The 17,465-nt window shown below is 45.6% G+C and overlaps 1 protein-coding gene across 1 annotated transcript; it reads right to left on the minus strand.

The window, feature by feature from the left end:
* Nucleotides 1-4,764: 4,764 nt before the first annotated feature.
* LOC123057800 (adenylyl-sulfate kinase 3) lies at nucleotides 4,765-13,099 on the minus strand. Its single transcript, XM_044480689.1, has 7 exons — nucleotides 12,811-13,099; nucleotides 6,001-6,141; nucleotides 5,764-5,913; nucleotides 5,552-5,670; nucleotides 5,377-5,461; nucleotides 5,262-5,308; nucleotides 4,765-5,117 (listed from the first exon to the last, which is right to left on the minus strand). Exons 1-7 carry the CDS (start codon nucleotides 13,013-13,015, stop codon nucleotides 5,019-5,021), a joined length of 846 nt encoding a protein of 281 aa, XP_044336624.1. The 5' UTR covers nucleotides 13,016-13,099; the 3' UTR covers nucleotides 4,765-5,018.
* Nucleotides 13,100-17,465: the final 4,366 nt, after the last annotated feature.

The raw sequence follows: 17,465 nt of genomic DNA on the forward strand, positions 1-17,465 counted from the left end.
TCTATGACCAGCCCAACCACTTGCCAGCCAACCCAACACATGTTCGAACAACATATGCTTGCGTAAACTTTAAGTCCATCCTCTACTTTCTTCTAGATTCGCCACTGCACATACCCTGGTACCATGGGTACCTCCGAGATACTGAGCCGATACAATATATAGAGATTGATGAAGTCGTCACAGACGTTCTCATAGTCGACGGGAACATCGCTTCCCACTGAACGCACATTGCCGAAAGGCCTGAAATAAATCCAGTAAAATGCGGCTATCGGTGCCAAGTCTAGGACTTGAACACTGATGTATCAGTTCCATTACAAAGAACCTAACCATCTGATATAGGCTCAGTTCACGCACGTACACGATTAGTAGTTATAGAAAATACTAGTCTAGCCTAAGTGAACTTATGACGGTCCAAAATCTTAGTTTTGTTTATTACTTCTTCTCTTCTGGTTTAGAGCCCCCCCCCCCCCCCCCACACACACACACACCACCACCACCACCACCATCGCATTTGAGTCAAAAAAATAATCATAAATTTATCTAATAAAATATGAGCTACACCTGGCAAAAAATTATATAACTGAGAACGGCATTCCTATGCTTCAAATAGTGACTTAAGATGTCTTATAAAAGTTTTTAGGGGAGTATATTTTTTCTCTATTAACTCCAACTTATTTTTTAAGATGCAATAGGAAAATTACGCTGCGTGACATGCATCATATTCCCGTGTTTTCTTCCTACGCCCGCCATTTTTATTTACTCTGCATATTAGATTTGTCTAAATTCAAACTTTATAGACTTTCAACAAGTTTATGGAAAAATATATTAACATATATACCTTCAAATATATATATCATTGAACCTAAAAAAATATCATTGGATTAATCATTAGATATATTTTCACATCACATAAATATGTTACTTTCAACTTGGTCAAATTTGATAAAGTTTGACTTCAGTCAAAGCTAATACGTGGAGCTAATAAAAACGGAGGGAGTGATTTTTTGATCGAACGATTCGGTAATGAAGTTGTTTACACGGAAGTTGGTTGCGTACGCTCGAGATCTAGCTCGAGTCTTCTTCCCAGACTCAGCATCAATGCATGGCGTGCACGTACGTGCATTTCATCGGCGATCGAAATTACGCGGTCATCATACCGGAGTACTCCAGCTATAGCTAGCTAGCTAGCTTGTGTTGGCGCGGGCACTCGAGCCGTCAGTGGTCAGCGGACAGCGGTACTGTACTGGTCACCAATACGCAGGCCCGTGCAATGTGCATTGTGCATGGCTTCCTTTCTGTTTCTGTTTTTTCTATCGAAAGAAATGGTAATATGATTCCAGCTTTGAATCCACTCATCAATCATCCGAGAATTCCGAAACAGCGTACTCTCTCGTACAACTCCACTCAACGACCACGATCGATCGAGGCATGCGTGCATGCACGCATGCATGCAAGAATGATTTGCTCCGCCCACCACGGCAAAGACCGTTTTGATTGATCAATGCCACCGCAAATTCAGGTGGAGGTGAGTGCGGGTTGATTAAAGGAAATGGCAGGGGATTTTGTGCAAAAGTGTGTGCGCTGACCGGTCTAGCCACCTGATTGCCAATTGTCGAGTTCTCACTGGCCTGGGACTAAATCATCACATGAGGTGCAAGTTGGGATATGGTGGAGTCAAGATTTACAAGTTTAGGACTAAATCGTCACATTCTATGCAAGTTAGGGTATCTAGGATGCTATTACCTCCTTATTTTTTCGATAAAGGATGAATTTTATTGGCTTAAAATGGAGCATCAAGAGAATACAAACACTATGAGCACACATCCGGCCTCTGCATAGTTAGAATGCATACAGCCAACACCAACACACACAAACACGCCGGCAATAACAAAGTTGTATAAGACCAAAACTATGCATAGGCGAAGTAAAAAAAGAAAAAGAAAAAAGGCCCAAAGCGATCAGATCCACAGTCGGCAAACTATAGCAATGACCATATCCGCACCAACCATCTTATGACATCACACGGACGACGAGACTCTTCAACAACAACGCCTTCAGGAAGGTGACGACGCTTAAGCGCTGACATCGCCGGATCCAACCATGAAGGCAGAATCAAGGTTTTCACCCTGAAGAAATAGCCTGAGTATGTCCGAGCAATGCCTTTAACAAGGTAACGACATAAAAAACATCGCCATTGCCAGGAACCAACATAGGTCATACCTAGGCTTTCGCCACGGAGCTCAAGACCGGTGCACATAGCACCACCATTGAAGTCTTTCATGTGTTGTCACCACCACTTTTCGCTATCCCAGCAGCTACATGCGATGTGCGATCACCGCCGCTGAACAGTCATTCCTCTACGTCAAGTCTTTACCCATAGTTTGCATCTCATCACTGGAGTCAACCACCGGATCTGGAGAGATAAATCCTCACGGAGATCTTTTATTGACCACAGTTGTCATGGAGCCGCAGGAGGACGCTGCATCCTGCAACAGTCTACACGCACCACCACCCGGCCGACCGAGTCTAGATCACCGCCAACATGCCATCTAGATCTGAACAAGGGCTGGATTGGATGGATCAAATCTGACGAGCAAATGCCTTGCACGCGAGGCAGCCAACGCGTGAGCGCGCACAATCATCTCCTGTAAGGTAGCCGCAGCTTGATCAGATCCGCGTGTCCCCATCCCGCTCAGGCCGATCCGATGCCAACGCCTATGCCCATCGACCAGAGCACCAAAGCAGCACGGCAGCACAGCATCACGTTGGCACCACATAGACGGCCAAGGTTTATACCGGTCCCTTCAAGCTCCATCTAATTTTTTCCCTAGTCAATCCCTCTTCTCACATACAGATGCCCTCTTTTCACGTCCAACGCCTTCCACATCAACCACAACCCTGGAGCTACTACGGCGTGAGACAACAACACCATCCTGCATGTCTCTGTCCCGATCATGGAAGGCGCGTCGTCCCGATCTCGCGGCTGGCTGGAACTGCACGGAGCCTCGTCATGAAGATGTATGGCGTCGTCGGTACTCCCGCGGAGATCCTTCATCCCCTCATCGGAGCCCTCATCGTGCCACTGACCATCCACGTGAAGGATCGACAACGGATCTGGTCGAGATGCCAGATCCATGGCCATTGCCACCGCCCATCGTAGAGCCAAGGAACCCACTGGAGAATCCCGCCAGCCATGGGGCTGCTGTAGCCGCTACATGGCCAGGAAGCCGCCCTGGTCATCATGCGAAGCACCCTACCCGAGGCGCCCCAGTCGCTTCTTGGGTTACCACCACATCGTCCTGCCCTAGCGCCACTGGCACCAGGCGCTGCCGCCATCGTGGTCAACGCCGGCGGCAGGATTTGATCCCCCCCTCCCGATCGCCCTGGGATGGAGGCAGGAGGGGGTCGAGAGTACAGAGTGTTGTTTACACACATCCCAAAGAGAAACACGAGTATAGATGCTTGTTTGACACACGGATCAGGCAACAAACTCGCTCACATCAGACTGTCCTGGTGGGAAACATAGAAAAAAATTCACATGAACGGGAGATCGAGAGAGAAACCCAACGGCGCAGTCAAGACCAAATCTCCTTTTTTTTTGAATGTTGGCAGAAGAGCTGCCAAATTCGTTGATCAGAAGGTATTACAAATAACACCACCAGAGGAGAAATGCATTGTATAAGACGAGTGCTAAAAAAAGAAATGAAACGGGGTTGCTTGGTTTATCGAGGGAAAACGGGCGAAAACCTAAGTAGCGCCTAACAAGACTAGGCCTAAAGCACCACAATACATACAACACATCAAAAGACCAACACCCCAAAACACGCCAGGCCGGGCGCTCGAGCGCTTTCTTCGCTGCGAAAGTGCACATGAAAACCGGTGTATCAATCCAAGCTGCCACAAGCATATCCGCAAAACTCAATGACATCAAAGAGGAACGCTATGTCCGATAGAGCAAACATATGCTGCTTCAATCCTGCGAGGTTGGCCGGCATAACTTGCCTGACACACTTGCATGTGGAGGGTGCCTCTGCTCCTCTCACGGAGATGCTAGACAAGCCGTCGTCAACCACCTACACGAGCACTGAGTCCCTCTGACCGAGTCTATCTTCAGGACGATGTTCTCAAGAGGAGACACGACGCCGAGCAAAGCCGATAGCATCGTCATCGTCCAACCCAGGGAGCGGCGAGAAAGGTAGATCCGGCAATCAGGCGGACGTGTGGCTCACCTCTATTGGTCGTCGGCTACGAAGCGGCACCCACGTGCTGCTGGTTATGCTAGTGAGCAGTGGCCATTGGTGCGTGTTGTTTTGGCTCTGTTCAAAGACCTCGAGAACCAACGGCGTGCTTCCGGCGAGCTCCTGAACAGAACAGGGAGGAGCGGCGACCTCCGATTACTCCGATAAAGGATGCGTTACGTGGGCGTGGAGGGCAAGCGGAGCGGAGGGGCGATTAGCGATGAATCAATGGGGCGGCGTGCGTGCCTCCGATGGGGCGCTGGGTTAGGGAACTTTTGATATGGAGGGATTAGCGCAATTGGTGGGATCAGTGGGACACAACGGGTGAAATATTCCTATGCGGGTGGAGTGCCCTCAGTCATATTAAATTGCTAATGGCCAATCTAACGGTGCTAATCAGGTTGGGTATATTTTCAGGGTGGCTTCAAGAAAGAAATAGTTTTTCTTGTGTGTGTTTAGAACTGTACAAAATGCAGGTGGGTACCCATCCTCGTCCCATCGATCAATGCACACAGCCACACGAGTCATTTTTGTTGCGTCAAAACATTTCAATTTATTATAGTGATGTACAGATTCGATCTTTATGTTAATATGTTTCCATGCTATTATCACTCTTTTTAGACATAAACACTACTTCCTCCGTCCCATAATATAAGAACGTTTTTGACATTACAATAGTGTAAAAAACACTCTTATATTATGGGACAGAGGGAGTACCTCATATTTCACATCCCTTGGCGATCCAATTTCAGAATGTTTTTTTGTCCATAGCATACGTCTCTAATCCTGTAAGAACTCATTTGCTTCGAGATATGACACAACTTGATCAGCCATCGATTTAGGCGTGGCGCAGTCACCAGCTTTGCACTGTATCACTATCTGCAAGGAGCAGTTAAAGGGCTCACTCAGCGAAATGAACACCCATCATTATTGAACTAGGAACCTCTTACAGAGCAGTTGGTAATAATACAACTATGTTGCTTTTAATAATATTTGGGTGTTCAAATATTTGCGCTTGCTAACCTCGCAGTCAGAAGGTGGTTCATAAGGATCATCAATTCCAGTAAACCCTGCGGATGATTTACAAAGTAAGATTTGCTAAAACATAATAAAGATGATGGTCAGTTGGTTCATTTACCTTTGATTTTTCCTGCACGGGCAAGCTTGTACAAGCCTTTTGGATCCCTGGCTTCACAAACTTCAAGTGGGACATTCAAAAACACCTACAGAAAATACACTTTTCTATGCCGGTTACCTTGATAATAAGATCGACCAGATGGTTTGAAGGAATTCTACAGTGTGTGAAAATATACCTCAATGAATGTAGAATTGTGCAGTAATTTACGGCAAGCGCTGCGTTCACTTCTGTAGGGTGATATCAAGCTAGCAATGCAGATCAGACCAGCATCTGCAAACAGCTTTGCTACTTCTCCTGAAAAGTTGGACATGAACACATTTAGAAATGGTATAACTGCAAGGCAAAAAACGACCACAATACTGGGATCTTTGAACGGACAAAACATACCTACTCTGCGTATATTTTCAGCACGGTCCTTTGCTTCGAAACAGAGGTCTCGGTTTAACCCATGCCTTAGATTGTCACCGTCTAGAATGTAGGTCAGATGACCTCTGGAGTGCAGCTCGCGACTTAGCGCGCATGCTAGTGTGCTTTTCCCTGAAGTATATGTTGAGATCTTACAAATATAATAGAGGCTCCACAGTTTAGTGTATGACTATGATGGCTTGATCAGCTCGTAAATACCTGAACCACTTAACCCTGTTATCCACACAACACAACCCTTCTGATTTAGCAGTTTCTGCCTCTCAAACTGAGCTATTGGACAGTCATGCCAAAGAATGTTTGTCGATTTCCCAACAGTTGAGGTCACAAGCTTGTCGATACCTGGTAATTTCAGGCTTGTAAGGTAAGGGTCTTGAAAGGATAAATCATGTATTGTATAATGCTGCCAAAGATAATCACATTTGGCGTATAGTGTTCCAGGATTGTGATTTCTCATAACTGAAGATCTAAGAAAGGTGCTGATCCATACACTCTGCTATGATTGACTCCATAAAGAGAAGAGGAGTGCTAAAGCTTGTAAAACAGGAGACATGATAAAACTGAAAATGTTTGGTTGCATGGACATGTCATTGAGGTGAGCATCCCATTTGAGGGTCCCAGTTCCAGACAGTATCAGCAAACTATGATTTTGTCAGCACCAACCAGTCCACACAGAACCATGTGCTGTCTTAATAGTATATCAACTTTTCCATTTTCTTCTTGAAGTTCTCTATGTTAGTATCAACAAACTATGGTTTTGTCAGCATCAACCGTTCCTCGCAGCACCATGTGCTGTTTTAAAAAAACTTGAGACATGTTCGAAAATTGACAGGGGTTATTTGTCTTAGTTTTATACCAGCGAGCAGCATTTTTGAACTGCATTAAAATTCCAAATAAACCCCTGTCCTTTAAATTAACTTTTTTGGCTCCCTTTTTGCAAGCCCCACCGAGAAACTGTTACACTATGTATAGTCAAACAGAGGATTACTGACAAGCCAAACTCAGCTGCTATTCTGTCATATTCACCCAAATCGTTCTCGTCCGTACATGGAGGTTGTTGCTCATAATAAAATGAATTGAATCAGAGACCAAGTTGGTGGGGTTGGTTTTGAGGATTGGGAATCCACAAATATGTTAATGCACCATTTGTTGCACATGGTGAGAAATATATCTGAAAAGTCAGCTAGGGACTCATAAAATGGATTGAATGATTTTCCTTTTCCCTGAACAGAAAAGGATTGAATGATAATCCTTCTGTTTCTTTTTACTCTGCATGTAAGCTTTGTCGGCAGGTCAAATTTCACAAAGTTTGACCAAGATTATAGAAAAATGTCATTAGATGCATCATGCAATTTGTGAAATTTGACCAACATATAGAAAAATGTCATTAGATGTTGCTATATTTTAATATAAACTTGGTCGAACTTAACGAACTTTGACGTAAATCTTATATGCAGAGTAAAAAGAACCAGAGGAGTAGTTGTAAGCATCGAATTTCCACGTTTATCTCTTCGCCGCCAGTTAGTACGTCCAAGCAATTATTTGGAAGCACTCATTTATGATTCAAGTAATAAAAAATCTGATTCAAAAAATATATTTCAGCGCCAGTGATCCATGCACTAGTTTTACAATAACGGAAGTATGTGTGGCATAATTTTACTTTGGGAATAGAAATGATTTTAGTTACTTGTACTGGAAGTTTTAACTTTTCAATGCTAACAATTCGTATGACGACGGTTATCTTGTGTGGTACCATCCTCTGGGGGGGGGTCATTTTTGGAGATGTGCATAGACTCGAGGGACCAATGGATGGCTTCTGCGGTGGAGCGGCGTTTCCTGTGACCCATCAACGATGTGGAGTCTCGGCGGCGTGCCGTTATAGGGTCTCAGCGACGGCTGCGTGATGATGGACGCGTGTAGAGAGGTGGCGTTGTCTGGCGCCGTAGTGGCGTGAACTACAGGCCCGGCAAGGTCGATGCATCAGTACCTGCTCTGAAGATGGATCGATGGAAGACGATGGTGACAGCCTCTGCAGTGTGTGCATGCGGTGTCCGCTGAGGGTGTGGCGGACCGGTGTGTCATCAGACTCGGCAATTCGGCTTGGTTGGCTACTCCGGCTTTAGACGTTGGGCTTTGATGTGATGTCTAGGTATGTAACCCCGACAATCTGCACCCTTCATCAACTGACTAGGAGTAGCGACAGTTGCCGATGGTGGATTTAGACTTATTGATGTATTACTTTGTAAGGTCTTGATGAATAATTAATAAAAATAGATGCATGCATCACCCTCCTTTAGAAAAACTAGTTCATATGATTTTTAATTTTTACTTTATGTTATGAGAAGAAGAACAGAAGAAGAAGGCTCGCATCATTTTTCTAATTCCGCTTGTTTTTCTAGTTTCTATCCAAAACCATATATACTTCCCTAGGCAATAGCCACTATATGGAAAAGGTGACATTTTGGTTATACAACACAATACTAGAAGATTTCTCCCGGCGTTGTCAAAAGAAGATGTATTAACAAATGGGTGGACGATATGCAGCAGCGGTGCGCTATGAGGGCGGCCAAGCTTCACGATGCTGCGATATATACTGGTATGTCCGTTAACATATCTAATTCTTTATTGCATTTTGCTCCTGAGGAGATTGTTAATAATGCAAACCAATTAGGAGTTTCTCTTGGCGCTAATGATATTGAAATATCCAACTCGGTGAATGATATGTTAGATTTAGAGGCGGAGCGGGCCTTAGAGACTATTAGTCATCTTGCTGCAGTCAAGCCCATGAATGTTGAGGAAATTGAGGAGTTAGGGATAAAAGTATTAAATAATCTATGTGCGGACCTAGCACCTTCTAATCAGGAGTCGGAGGGCGAGGATGTGCCCTTAGATGATGCAGATAGCAATTCCGTTCAGCCCGGTTATGAGGACCGGGTGAAGGAGCACCCCAAGCTAAGGTGTAAGTGGAAACGAAAAATTTATCCCGACTCTGCTGTTCGTAGGAGTGCTAGGATTCGGACTGCTAAAAAATTCCATGATGAACTATGAAAGGAATCTTTTGGAATAGCAGAGGTCTGAAAGACTTGGCTAAAAGGAGGTTTCTTGCTGAAGCTTCTCTGGAACATCGGTTAGATTTTGTTGCTCTGTCGGAAACCGGTCGAGATAATTTTGCGCCGCAGTTTCTTTCCTCTCTTGTGGGTGGTCTTGAGTTTGATTGGCATTGCCTCCCGCCACGAGGTCGATCGGGGGGCATCTTACTGGGTGTGAGATGTGATGCCCTTGAAGTCCGGAGTGTAGTAATGGGTGATTTCGCGGTAAAGTTTCGAGTTAGGTCTAAAGTTGATGGGTTCAACTGGGCGTTGGTAGCGGTCTATGGTGCCGCCCAACCCGAGCTTAAACCGGAGTTTCTGGCGGATCTGGTTCGGATATGTGGGTCCGAACAGCTTCCGATTTTGGTCGGGGGTGATTTCAATATCATTAGAAGGAGAGAGGAGAAAAACAATGATAACTTCGACGGCAGGTGGTCGTTTATGTTCAATACTATTATTGAAAGCTTAGATCTAAGGGAGATAGAGCTCACTGGTAGACAGTTTACCTGGGCTAATGCTCTGCCAAACCCGACATATGAGAAGCTTGATCGGGTTCTCGCCAGCGTGGAGTGGGAACAAAAGTTCCCTCTTGTTACGGTGCAAGCTCTCACGCGGGGAATCTCTGATCACACACCTTTGTTCGTGGACTCAGGGGAGCTGAACCATATAGGAAACAAAAACACATTCTCTTTTGAGATGGCCTGGTTCGAACGCGAGGGATTCTTAGACATCATAGCCAGGGAGTGGGCTAAGGGTGTTGGAGGAAGGACGGCGGTCGAGCGCTGGCAGAATAAAATTAGGCATTTGAGAAGCTTCTTACGGGGTTGGGCTAAGCATCTAAGTGGGGTGTATAAGGTTGAGAAGGATAGACTCCTCTCTCTTATACAGGCATTGGACGTAAAAGCTGAATCTGCGCTGTTATTGCCTACCGAGCTCCAAGTTAAAAATGAGGCGGAGAAGAGGCTGAAAGAACTTCTCCGCGAAGAAGAATTGAAGTGGGCTTTGCGTGCCAAGGTCCGCAAGGTAGTCCAAGGGGACGCGAATACTCAATTCTTCCACCTCATTGCTAATGGTAAACACAGAAAGAAGCGGATCTTTCAGCTAGAGCAGGATGAGGGTACTATTCTAGGGCAGGATAATCTCAAAACCTATATTACCGAATACTATAGACAGCTATTTGGACCGCCGGAGGCCAATTGTGTGTCCCTCGATGAGTCCAGGGTTGAGGACGTGCCTCAATTGACTGCTGCTGATAATGATATCCTGGCTGCCCCGTTCTCAGAAAAGGAGGTGTTTGAGGCTATTGCACAAATGAAAAACAATAAGGCTCCCGGTCCGGATGGGTTCCCGGCTGAGTTTTATAAAAAGTGTTGGCACATTATTAAGGGGGATTTACTACCTATGTTTCATGATCTATTCTCTGGACAGCTTCAATTATTTCACTTGAATTTTGGAACTATCACCTTGCTTCCGAAGAAAACGGATGCTGCGAGGATTGAGCAGTTCAGGCCGATCTGCCTCCTTAATGTTAGTTTCAAAATCTTCACCAAGGTCGGAACTAATAGGCTCACACAGATTGCGCAATCTGTGGTGCAGCAATCCCAAACTGCTTTCATGCCGGACAGGAACATCCTTGAAGGGGTGGTTGTCCTTCATGAAACGCTCCATGAAATCCATTCCAAAAAATTAGATGGAGTAATTTTTAAGGTGGATTTCGAAAAAGCGTACGATAAGTTAAGTGGCCATTCCTCCAACAGGCATTGCGTATGAAAGGTTTTGATGAAGCCTGGCGCCGACAGGTCGAATCATTTACGCAAAAAGGGAGTGTGGGAATTAAAGTGAATGACGACATAGGTCATTATTTCCAGACACATAAAGGCCTAAGACAAGGAGATCCGATGTCCCCTATCCTGTTTAACATTGTGGTGGATATGTTAGCAATTTTGATAGGCCGGGCTAAGGAAAATGGTCAAGTGGGTGGGTTGGTTCCTCATCTTGTGGAGGGAGGTGTTTCCATCCTTCAGTACGCCGATAATACAATCATCTTTATGGAGCATGATTTGGCCAAGGCGAGAAATATGAAGCTTGTGTTATGCCTGTTTGAACAATTGACCGGGTTAAAGATTAACTTCCATAAGAGCGAATTGTTCTGCTTTGGTAGAGCCAAAGACGACCAGGAGTCTTATAGGCAGTTGTTTGGGTGCGAGTTGGGGAGTTTACCCTTCTCTTACCTTGGTATCCCGATTCACCATCGTAGGCTAACAAACAGAGAATGGAAGTGCATCGAGGATCGATTTGAGAAAAAACTGAGCTGTTGGAAGGGTAAGCTCATGTCATACGGAGGCCGGTTGATTTTGATTAATTCGGTGCTCACGAGTATGCCTATGTTTCTCTTATCTTTCTTTGAGGTCCCAGTTGGTGTTAGGAAAGACTGGACTTCTATCGGTCGCGCTTCTTTTGGCAGGGTGATGAACTTAAAAGAAAATACCGGCTTGCTAAATGGGACATCATCTGTAGACCGAAAGACCAAGGGGGTCTCGGTATTGAAAATCTTGAAGTCAAGAACAGATGTCTTCTTAGTAAGTGGTTGTGGAAGTTGTCCTCCGGGACTGAGGCCATGTGGGCGCAGATCCTCCGCAACAAGTACCTCCAAACTAAAACATTGTCCCAGGTCGCAGTCAGGCCGACTGATTCGCCTTTCTGGAAAGGACTAATGAAAGTCAAACAATCTATGTTCAATAGGACGAGATTTGTTATTGGAAACGGTACAAGTACCCGTTTCTGGGAGGATACTTGGCTTGGTGAATCACCTTTAGCCATTCAATATCCGTCTTTATATCGGATTGCTCAACGACGTGAGGTGTTCGTGGCAACGATATTCCAATCTATCCCCCTTAATATTCAGTTTCGACGGTCGCTAGCGGGCAATCGTTGGGAAGAATGGCTTCATCTAGTAAGGAGACTAATGGAGGTTCAACTTTCTCACCGACCCGATGTATTGCGTTGGAAGTTGACTAGATCTGGAGTATTTACAGTTAAATCAATGTATATTGATGTTATTAATTCGACTGATATTCCAACTTCTAAGTTTGTTTGGGCTGTCAAGGTGCCTTTAAAAATAAAAGTGTTTATGTGGTTTGTCCATAAACAAGTTATTTTAACAAAGGACAACTTGATTAAACGCAATTGGACAGGTCCTACTAGGTGTAGTTTCTGTGATCGGGATGAGACGATTAAGCATTTATTCTTTGATTGCCCGTTGGCTAGAGTTCTTTGGCGGACGATTCATATTGCTTTTAATCTTCCTCCACCGACTTCTGTCTTTGCTTTATTTGGGACATGGCTTCATGGGGTTGGGCCTGTTCTCACAAGACATATTCGGGTTGGAGTTTGCGCTTTGTTATGGACTATCTGGAATTGCAGAAATGATTTGGTTTTTAACAGAACATCACGGATTCATTTTTTGCAGGTTATTTTCCGAGCTACGGCACTGATCCGTTCATGGTCGCTACTCACTTCGATGGAGGCCAGGGAGCATTTGGTTACTGGATCTATCCATTGAGAGATGGTCGCTCGGGATATCTTCAACCGGTTTGGATGGCGGTCATGTAATAGGATAGGCAATTAGTTTCCCTATCTATTGTTAGCCAGCCGGTTGTGGCATCTGTTTTGGGCTAGTCTGTATATCTAGCCGCTTGGAACTCTGTGTGAGCTGCATTTCTCTTTTTTCCTTTTGGTTTATCTGGAGACTGTGGAACCTTGTTGGCACTTTTGTCTTTTTTAATAAGATGGCCGTATGCATCGTTTTGATGCAGAGGCCGGGGAGCCCCTTTTCGAAAAAAAAAACAAATGGCAATATGTTTAAATGGTAGTATTAACTACAACGAGAAGGAAGAAGACTCGCAATCAATTACTAAGTCACCTGCCATGGCTGCTCCATTGAAGGGCTGCTTCCCGGCAGCCACAGCCACCACCGGCATCCTCTCCCCTGCGTCCGCCGCCACGAGCCTGCCACCGGCTCCTCCTCTCCTCGGACCTCCGGCGACGCCGACAGACCGCAGCCTCGCCGCTGGCGCGCCATGGCGGCCAGCGCCGGAGCAGGGGCGAGGAACAGCCTTCGCTAGCATGGTGCGTTCCGCGTGGTACTAGGTGACAGATGCGTGCTATACACACATGCCTTCCGTTGTGGCAGAAATTTGACAAGAAGGGGGGCTGCTAGATGATTTGCAATTTTGTAGGACGTTGGAACGGAAACGTCTATATATAGCAGATTCTTGCGCCAGTGAGTAAATTGCAGAGAACTACCACATACCGGGTTAGAGTCACGTATAACTACCACGTGACACATGTGGTAAGCAATCCAAATAATTTAAAAAAAATGTCACATATAACTATCTTTTTTCTCATATACCTACCAAAAATTTGGTTTTTGTATTAAAAAATATTGATGATCGTTTTGATTAAATCTGACCCGGATTATGACAGTCGTGGCTTACTCGCCAAGGCTGACATGGCATAAAAAGTTGACTCCGTTAAGTTAGATGTTTATGACACGTGGGGCTCACTTATCCTTTGTTTACACAAAAGAAAAAAGAGAGAAACCCACCCTCATCATTGTGGTCTGACTTCCTGATCGAGAACATTTGGAAGGAACCTAACCGTCCAATTTTTCAACGGGATCCGCCTTACATGCATTGAGATGGCGGCTCTTGCCTTTCAAGACATATTAACCTCAATTAGCCCCCTCGGCTCTTCCTAAGACTCATTTAGCTTTCTCTTAATTCTTGCTAAAGCTTCGCTGCTGCTTGCAAAACATGACACCTATGTACATTAACCCTCTATTTCGTCTAAATGAAAAGGCATTGCTCTTGCCGATTCCTTGATTTTTATTTTATTCTATGACCGAACACGATCTATTAACTCAATTTTACATGCGCAATTTTTTGCGTGCCCTATGATATATGTAAGCTTACAATCGAGAAATTGGTATGCAAGTTTTGCTTGTGCATATAAATTGAGTGTGCATTTTTTTCTACTTTACAAAAAACAAGGTGATTCTCAAGAAAAAGTGTACATTTTCCTTCATTTGAAGGACAAGTATCAGCTATAAAGCCATGACTCCTTTCCCAAGTTCTCCCAGGACAATATTTGGGAAGCCCGAAGCCTTATATACGAGGGAAATGCCATTAAGTGGACAAGAATTATTCCCCATGGAGGTGTTCCTGCCCAAAGTTAACTAATAGACCAGATTCAACGAACCTGAGTTCCGGTCGACGTATGTAGCTAGCTTATGTGTCGGTAAGTAATAGCGCGTGAGTTCATCATTTTTCTCTACTTTGTAGGCTGTGTGAGCTCCCAGTCAGCAACCACATAACCACGTAGTACATGCCAAATGCCTGCCAGATGCTGCTCAACTCAAGAGCCACAGTAGTTGGACACCTCAATCACAATTAGATAAAGCTTAGGGCACCAAATAAATTAGATGATATCGTGTTAGTTGTTGTGAAAGCAGCTTAACTAAATCAGTTCTAGCAAGAACCCATGAGCATATGGATCACGTACCCATCAATCTATTATTGATGCAACTTTGGCAACCTAATTGGGGCATACAAAGTGGCGACTCACGGTCCACTACTGTAGTGCTACAAACACTTGTCATGGCCAAGTTGCACTTTTCTGGCTGTTGGCCCAGGTCCCTTGTGTTAGAAATAATCCTTTAGGATTAACATAATAGGATCTTAAACTCGAGATTAGAACACCTCTTATGTAGAAACTTAGGGACTAACCTTGACTGTAGCCCATGGTTGCACCTTGGGGTCTCCGGCAGTTAAAATATGACCGAGGAAGAAGGGCAGCACGTAGATGGTGTGGACGTGTAGCAGGAACGCCGCCGGCACAGCCTTGCAGCGGCAGGCAGTGGAAACGGCCTTCTGAGTCCTCCTAATGGCCTAAACTTGTCAGGGTATGTAGAATAGATATCCCCAGGATGATGCCTCGCATGTCATGTAGGATCGGAAAGTGGGATCCTCTGCAGGAGGCGAGATCCCCTGCAGGAGACGGGTGCTTGGGGAGAAAAAGTGTGGTTTTGGTGTCAAAAGTTGAGTAAAAAGTAAAGATGTATGTGTGCTAGAGTGTTTATTTTCTATTTCTTAATGAGTTTCACTAGTGGTGGCTTGCATTTGTTAGAGTTGTGTCGAATATTGTGTACAGGGTAGGTTACAGTTGAACTAGGAGTTGTATTGTGTTTACATAGGATGTGGAGTCGTGTCCTAATAGGACACTTGTATCCTAGGCCTCTCATATATAGCGGGGGTAGACACATGATGTAACCTATGCCAACATAATAGCACAGACGCGCAAGGGGGAGCCGGCGGCGTGTGCCGGCGCCCGGGTCGCCAGGGTGCGATATTGTGACGGTGTCACGGGAAGGAGCGCCCATAGTCAAGCCCCGGGGATGTAGCCATATCGGTGAACCTCGTTAACAAATTTCGGTGTCGTGCTCATGTGATTGCTTGGTCCTTGGATGATTGACGGTATGTCTCGGATTTATTCTAACAAGTGGTATCATGAGCTAGGTTATTCGGAGACTGTGAATTATTAGAATTATTGATCGGGACGAAATATAAGTTTGAGATGCAGCCGGCAGCGGCGTGGTTCTCGACCAGATTTGAAGAAGCAATCGGAATAAGAGTCGACGGCGTTGAATCGAGCAAGCGGCACCCATATCGTAGTGCGGCGCCTGGAAGCGGCCTCGTTGGGCGCACGGTGGTGCGGCTGTAGCTGTCAGCCAAGCCGCTGGTGCGGCGCTGGTTCTAAGGCAGCAGGCTGCGTGGCCTGAGGCCGAGAGCGGAAACAGGGACCCGAGGTGAAGCCACGTCAGGGCCATGGTGATCTGGTAGTAGGCCGGGCTGGGAGTGCTCGTATGGGAGACTTGTTCCATACGGAATTGCCAAGGTGCTCGTATGTGCAGCGTATTAGAGATTTGTTTTGACAAAAAAGAAGAGGACCGAGTCCTCCCGTACGACTCGGAAAGAGAGGCAGCCAGGTCCAAATCGGAAAGAAAAAAATCCATTGATGATACGCATCCATTGGAAGGCAAGGACAAGGCAAAGCAAAGCTAGCATTGGAGTTTTGTGCAAGGGAGCCGAGCCACCACGTGAAGCAAAGACTAGTAGTACATGGATCAATCTGGTTCTGTATGCGTACACCAATACTTGGGCATCGCACGGGAAGCTTGGTTATTTTTTCGCAGGGTCAACCATACGAAGAACCATGGCGCCAACGGATATCAGGTTTGAGGTGGAGAAGTTCGACGGGACTGAAAACCTTGAGTTATGGCAGACAAAGGTGAAACATTTGTTGGCACAACAGAGATGCTTGAAGGCGTTGTGGGAAGTCATGTCAACTGAGATGGAATTATCATGTGATGGATGAAAATTCGCGGAAGACGATTTGGGAGCCTCGAGCGTGTCGTACAGTCGAACGAGTTCGGCTGGGTCGGACTAGGCAGTCTGACGGATCGACGCAAGTCGGTTGGTATAGAAGATGATGGTGGGATCGGCGACGACGACGTAGGAGCGTGATGCTGATGGTGACCGACTTCTGGGCGTGGAAACACGTGGCACAGGCCTGAGTGCCTGTGTGACTTCGGCAAGACTATGGCGCGGGATTGATTCAAGACAATGTACACACGGAGCTTGAAGTCGACGGGGCGTGAGGGTGGATTGATCATCTACCATGGAGTCATGTTGAAGGTGGAGCTGAATTGAGGGGCTACGATGTAAGGATCCAGAGAATCGAAGCCTATTTCAGCTTGCGAAAAAAGTGAGTGACACGTAGTTCGGACTAGAGCTCCTCCTTGATCGCCTCGAGCGATCCAACTTTTCCGAGCGTGCGGTTGGCCCTCGTGGTGGTTTGTTTGGGAACTGCCGGTGGCTTTCGTTCTGGCATGATTATATTCTTGGAATGGAAGTGATGGATTTCGTATTATTTTGTTTCTGAACAAGGGTTTGAGGTTTTTTTTTCTGAACATCAGTAAATAGACTTAAGCGCTCATACATACACGCATACATTCATTTCTATGAACGCACACACGCACAGCCTACCCCTATGAGCATCACCGAGATACTGAGCCAGCATATCATCTTGAAATTTATGAAGTCACCATAGAGAGCGCATCGCCGGAAATCCTGAAATAAATCCAGAAAATAAATGCGAGCACCAGGACTTGAACCCTGGTGGGCTGAAAATATCACTGTCCCTCTAACCATCCAACCACAGGTTGGTTCCCCATGGGCCTGAGGTTTTGCGTGTGTAACTTGTATGGCTAAACCTGTGTGGATGACCTGGTCATGAAGATCTAGACAAATTTAAGACAAGAATTTTGATGGGGACAATAATATATAGGGGTGCCTAGAACTCATCTAGCTGAGTTATGTTATGGTCGCATTCACCTGATGTAAGCTCATGTCATGTGTTAGTTGTTCCGGCCTGTTTATTGTTGTCCCTGCCCGTTTACTGTTTTAGGCCTTCTTTGGTTTAGAGGAATTTCATAGGAATTCTAGAGGATAGGATTCT

This window comes from Triticum aestivum, chromosome 3A (genome assembly GCF_018294505.1).
Source record: "Triticum aestivum cultivar Chinese Spring chromosome 3A, IWGSC CS RefSeq v2.1, whole genome shotgun sequence".
In the NCBI taxonomy this organism is placed as follows: Eukaryota; Viridiplantae; Streptophyta; class Magnoliopsida; order Poales; family Poaceae; genus Triticum; species Triticum aestivum.

Coding starts and splice junctions, on each gene's coding strand:
- LOC123057800 (XM_044480689.1), bottom strand. CDS start 13,015: ATGCTAGCGAAGGCTGTTCCTCGCCCCTGCTCCGGCGCTGGCCGCCAT. Junction 6,142..12,810: donor CAATGGAGCAGCCATGGCAG/GTGACTTAGTAA, acceptor TGAAATTACCAG/GTATCGACAAGCTTGTGACC. Junction 5,462..5,551: donor ACAATTCTACATTCATTGAG/GTATATTTTCAC, acceptor TATTTTCTGTAG/GTGTTTTTGAATGTCCCACT.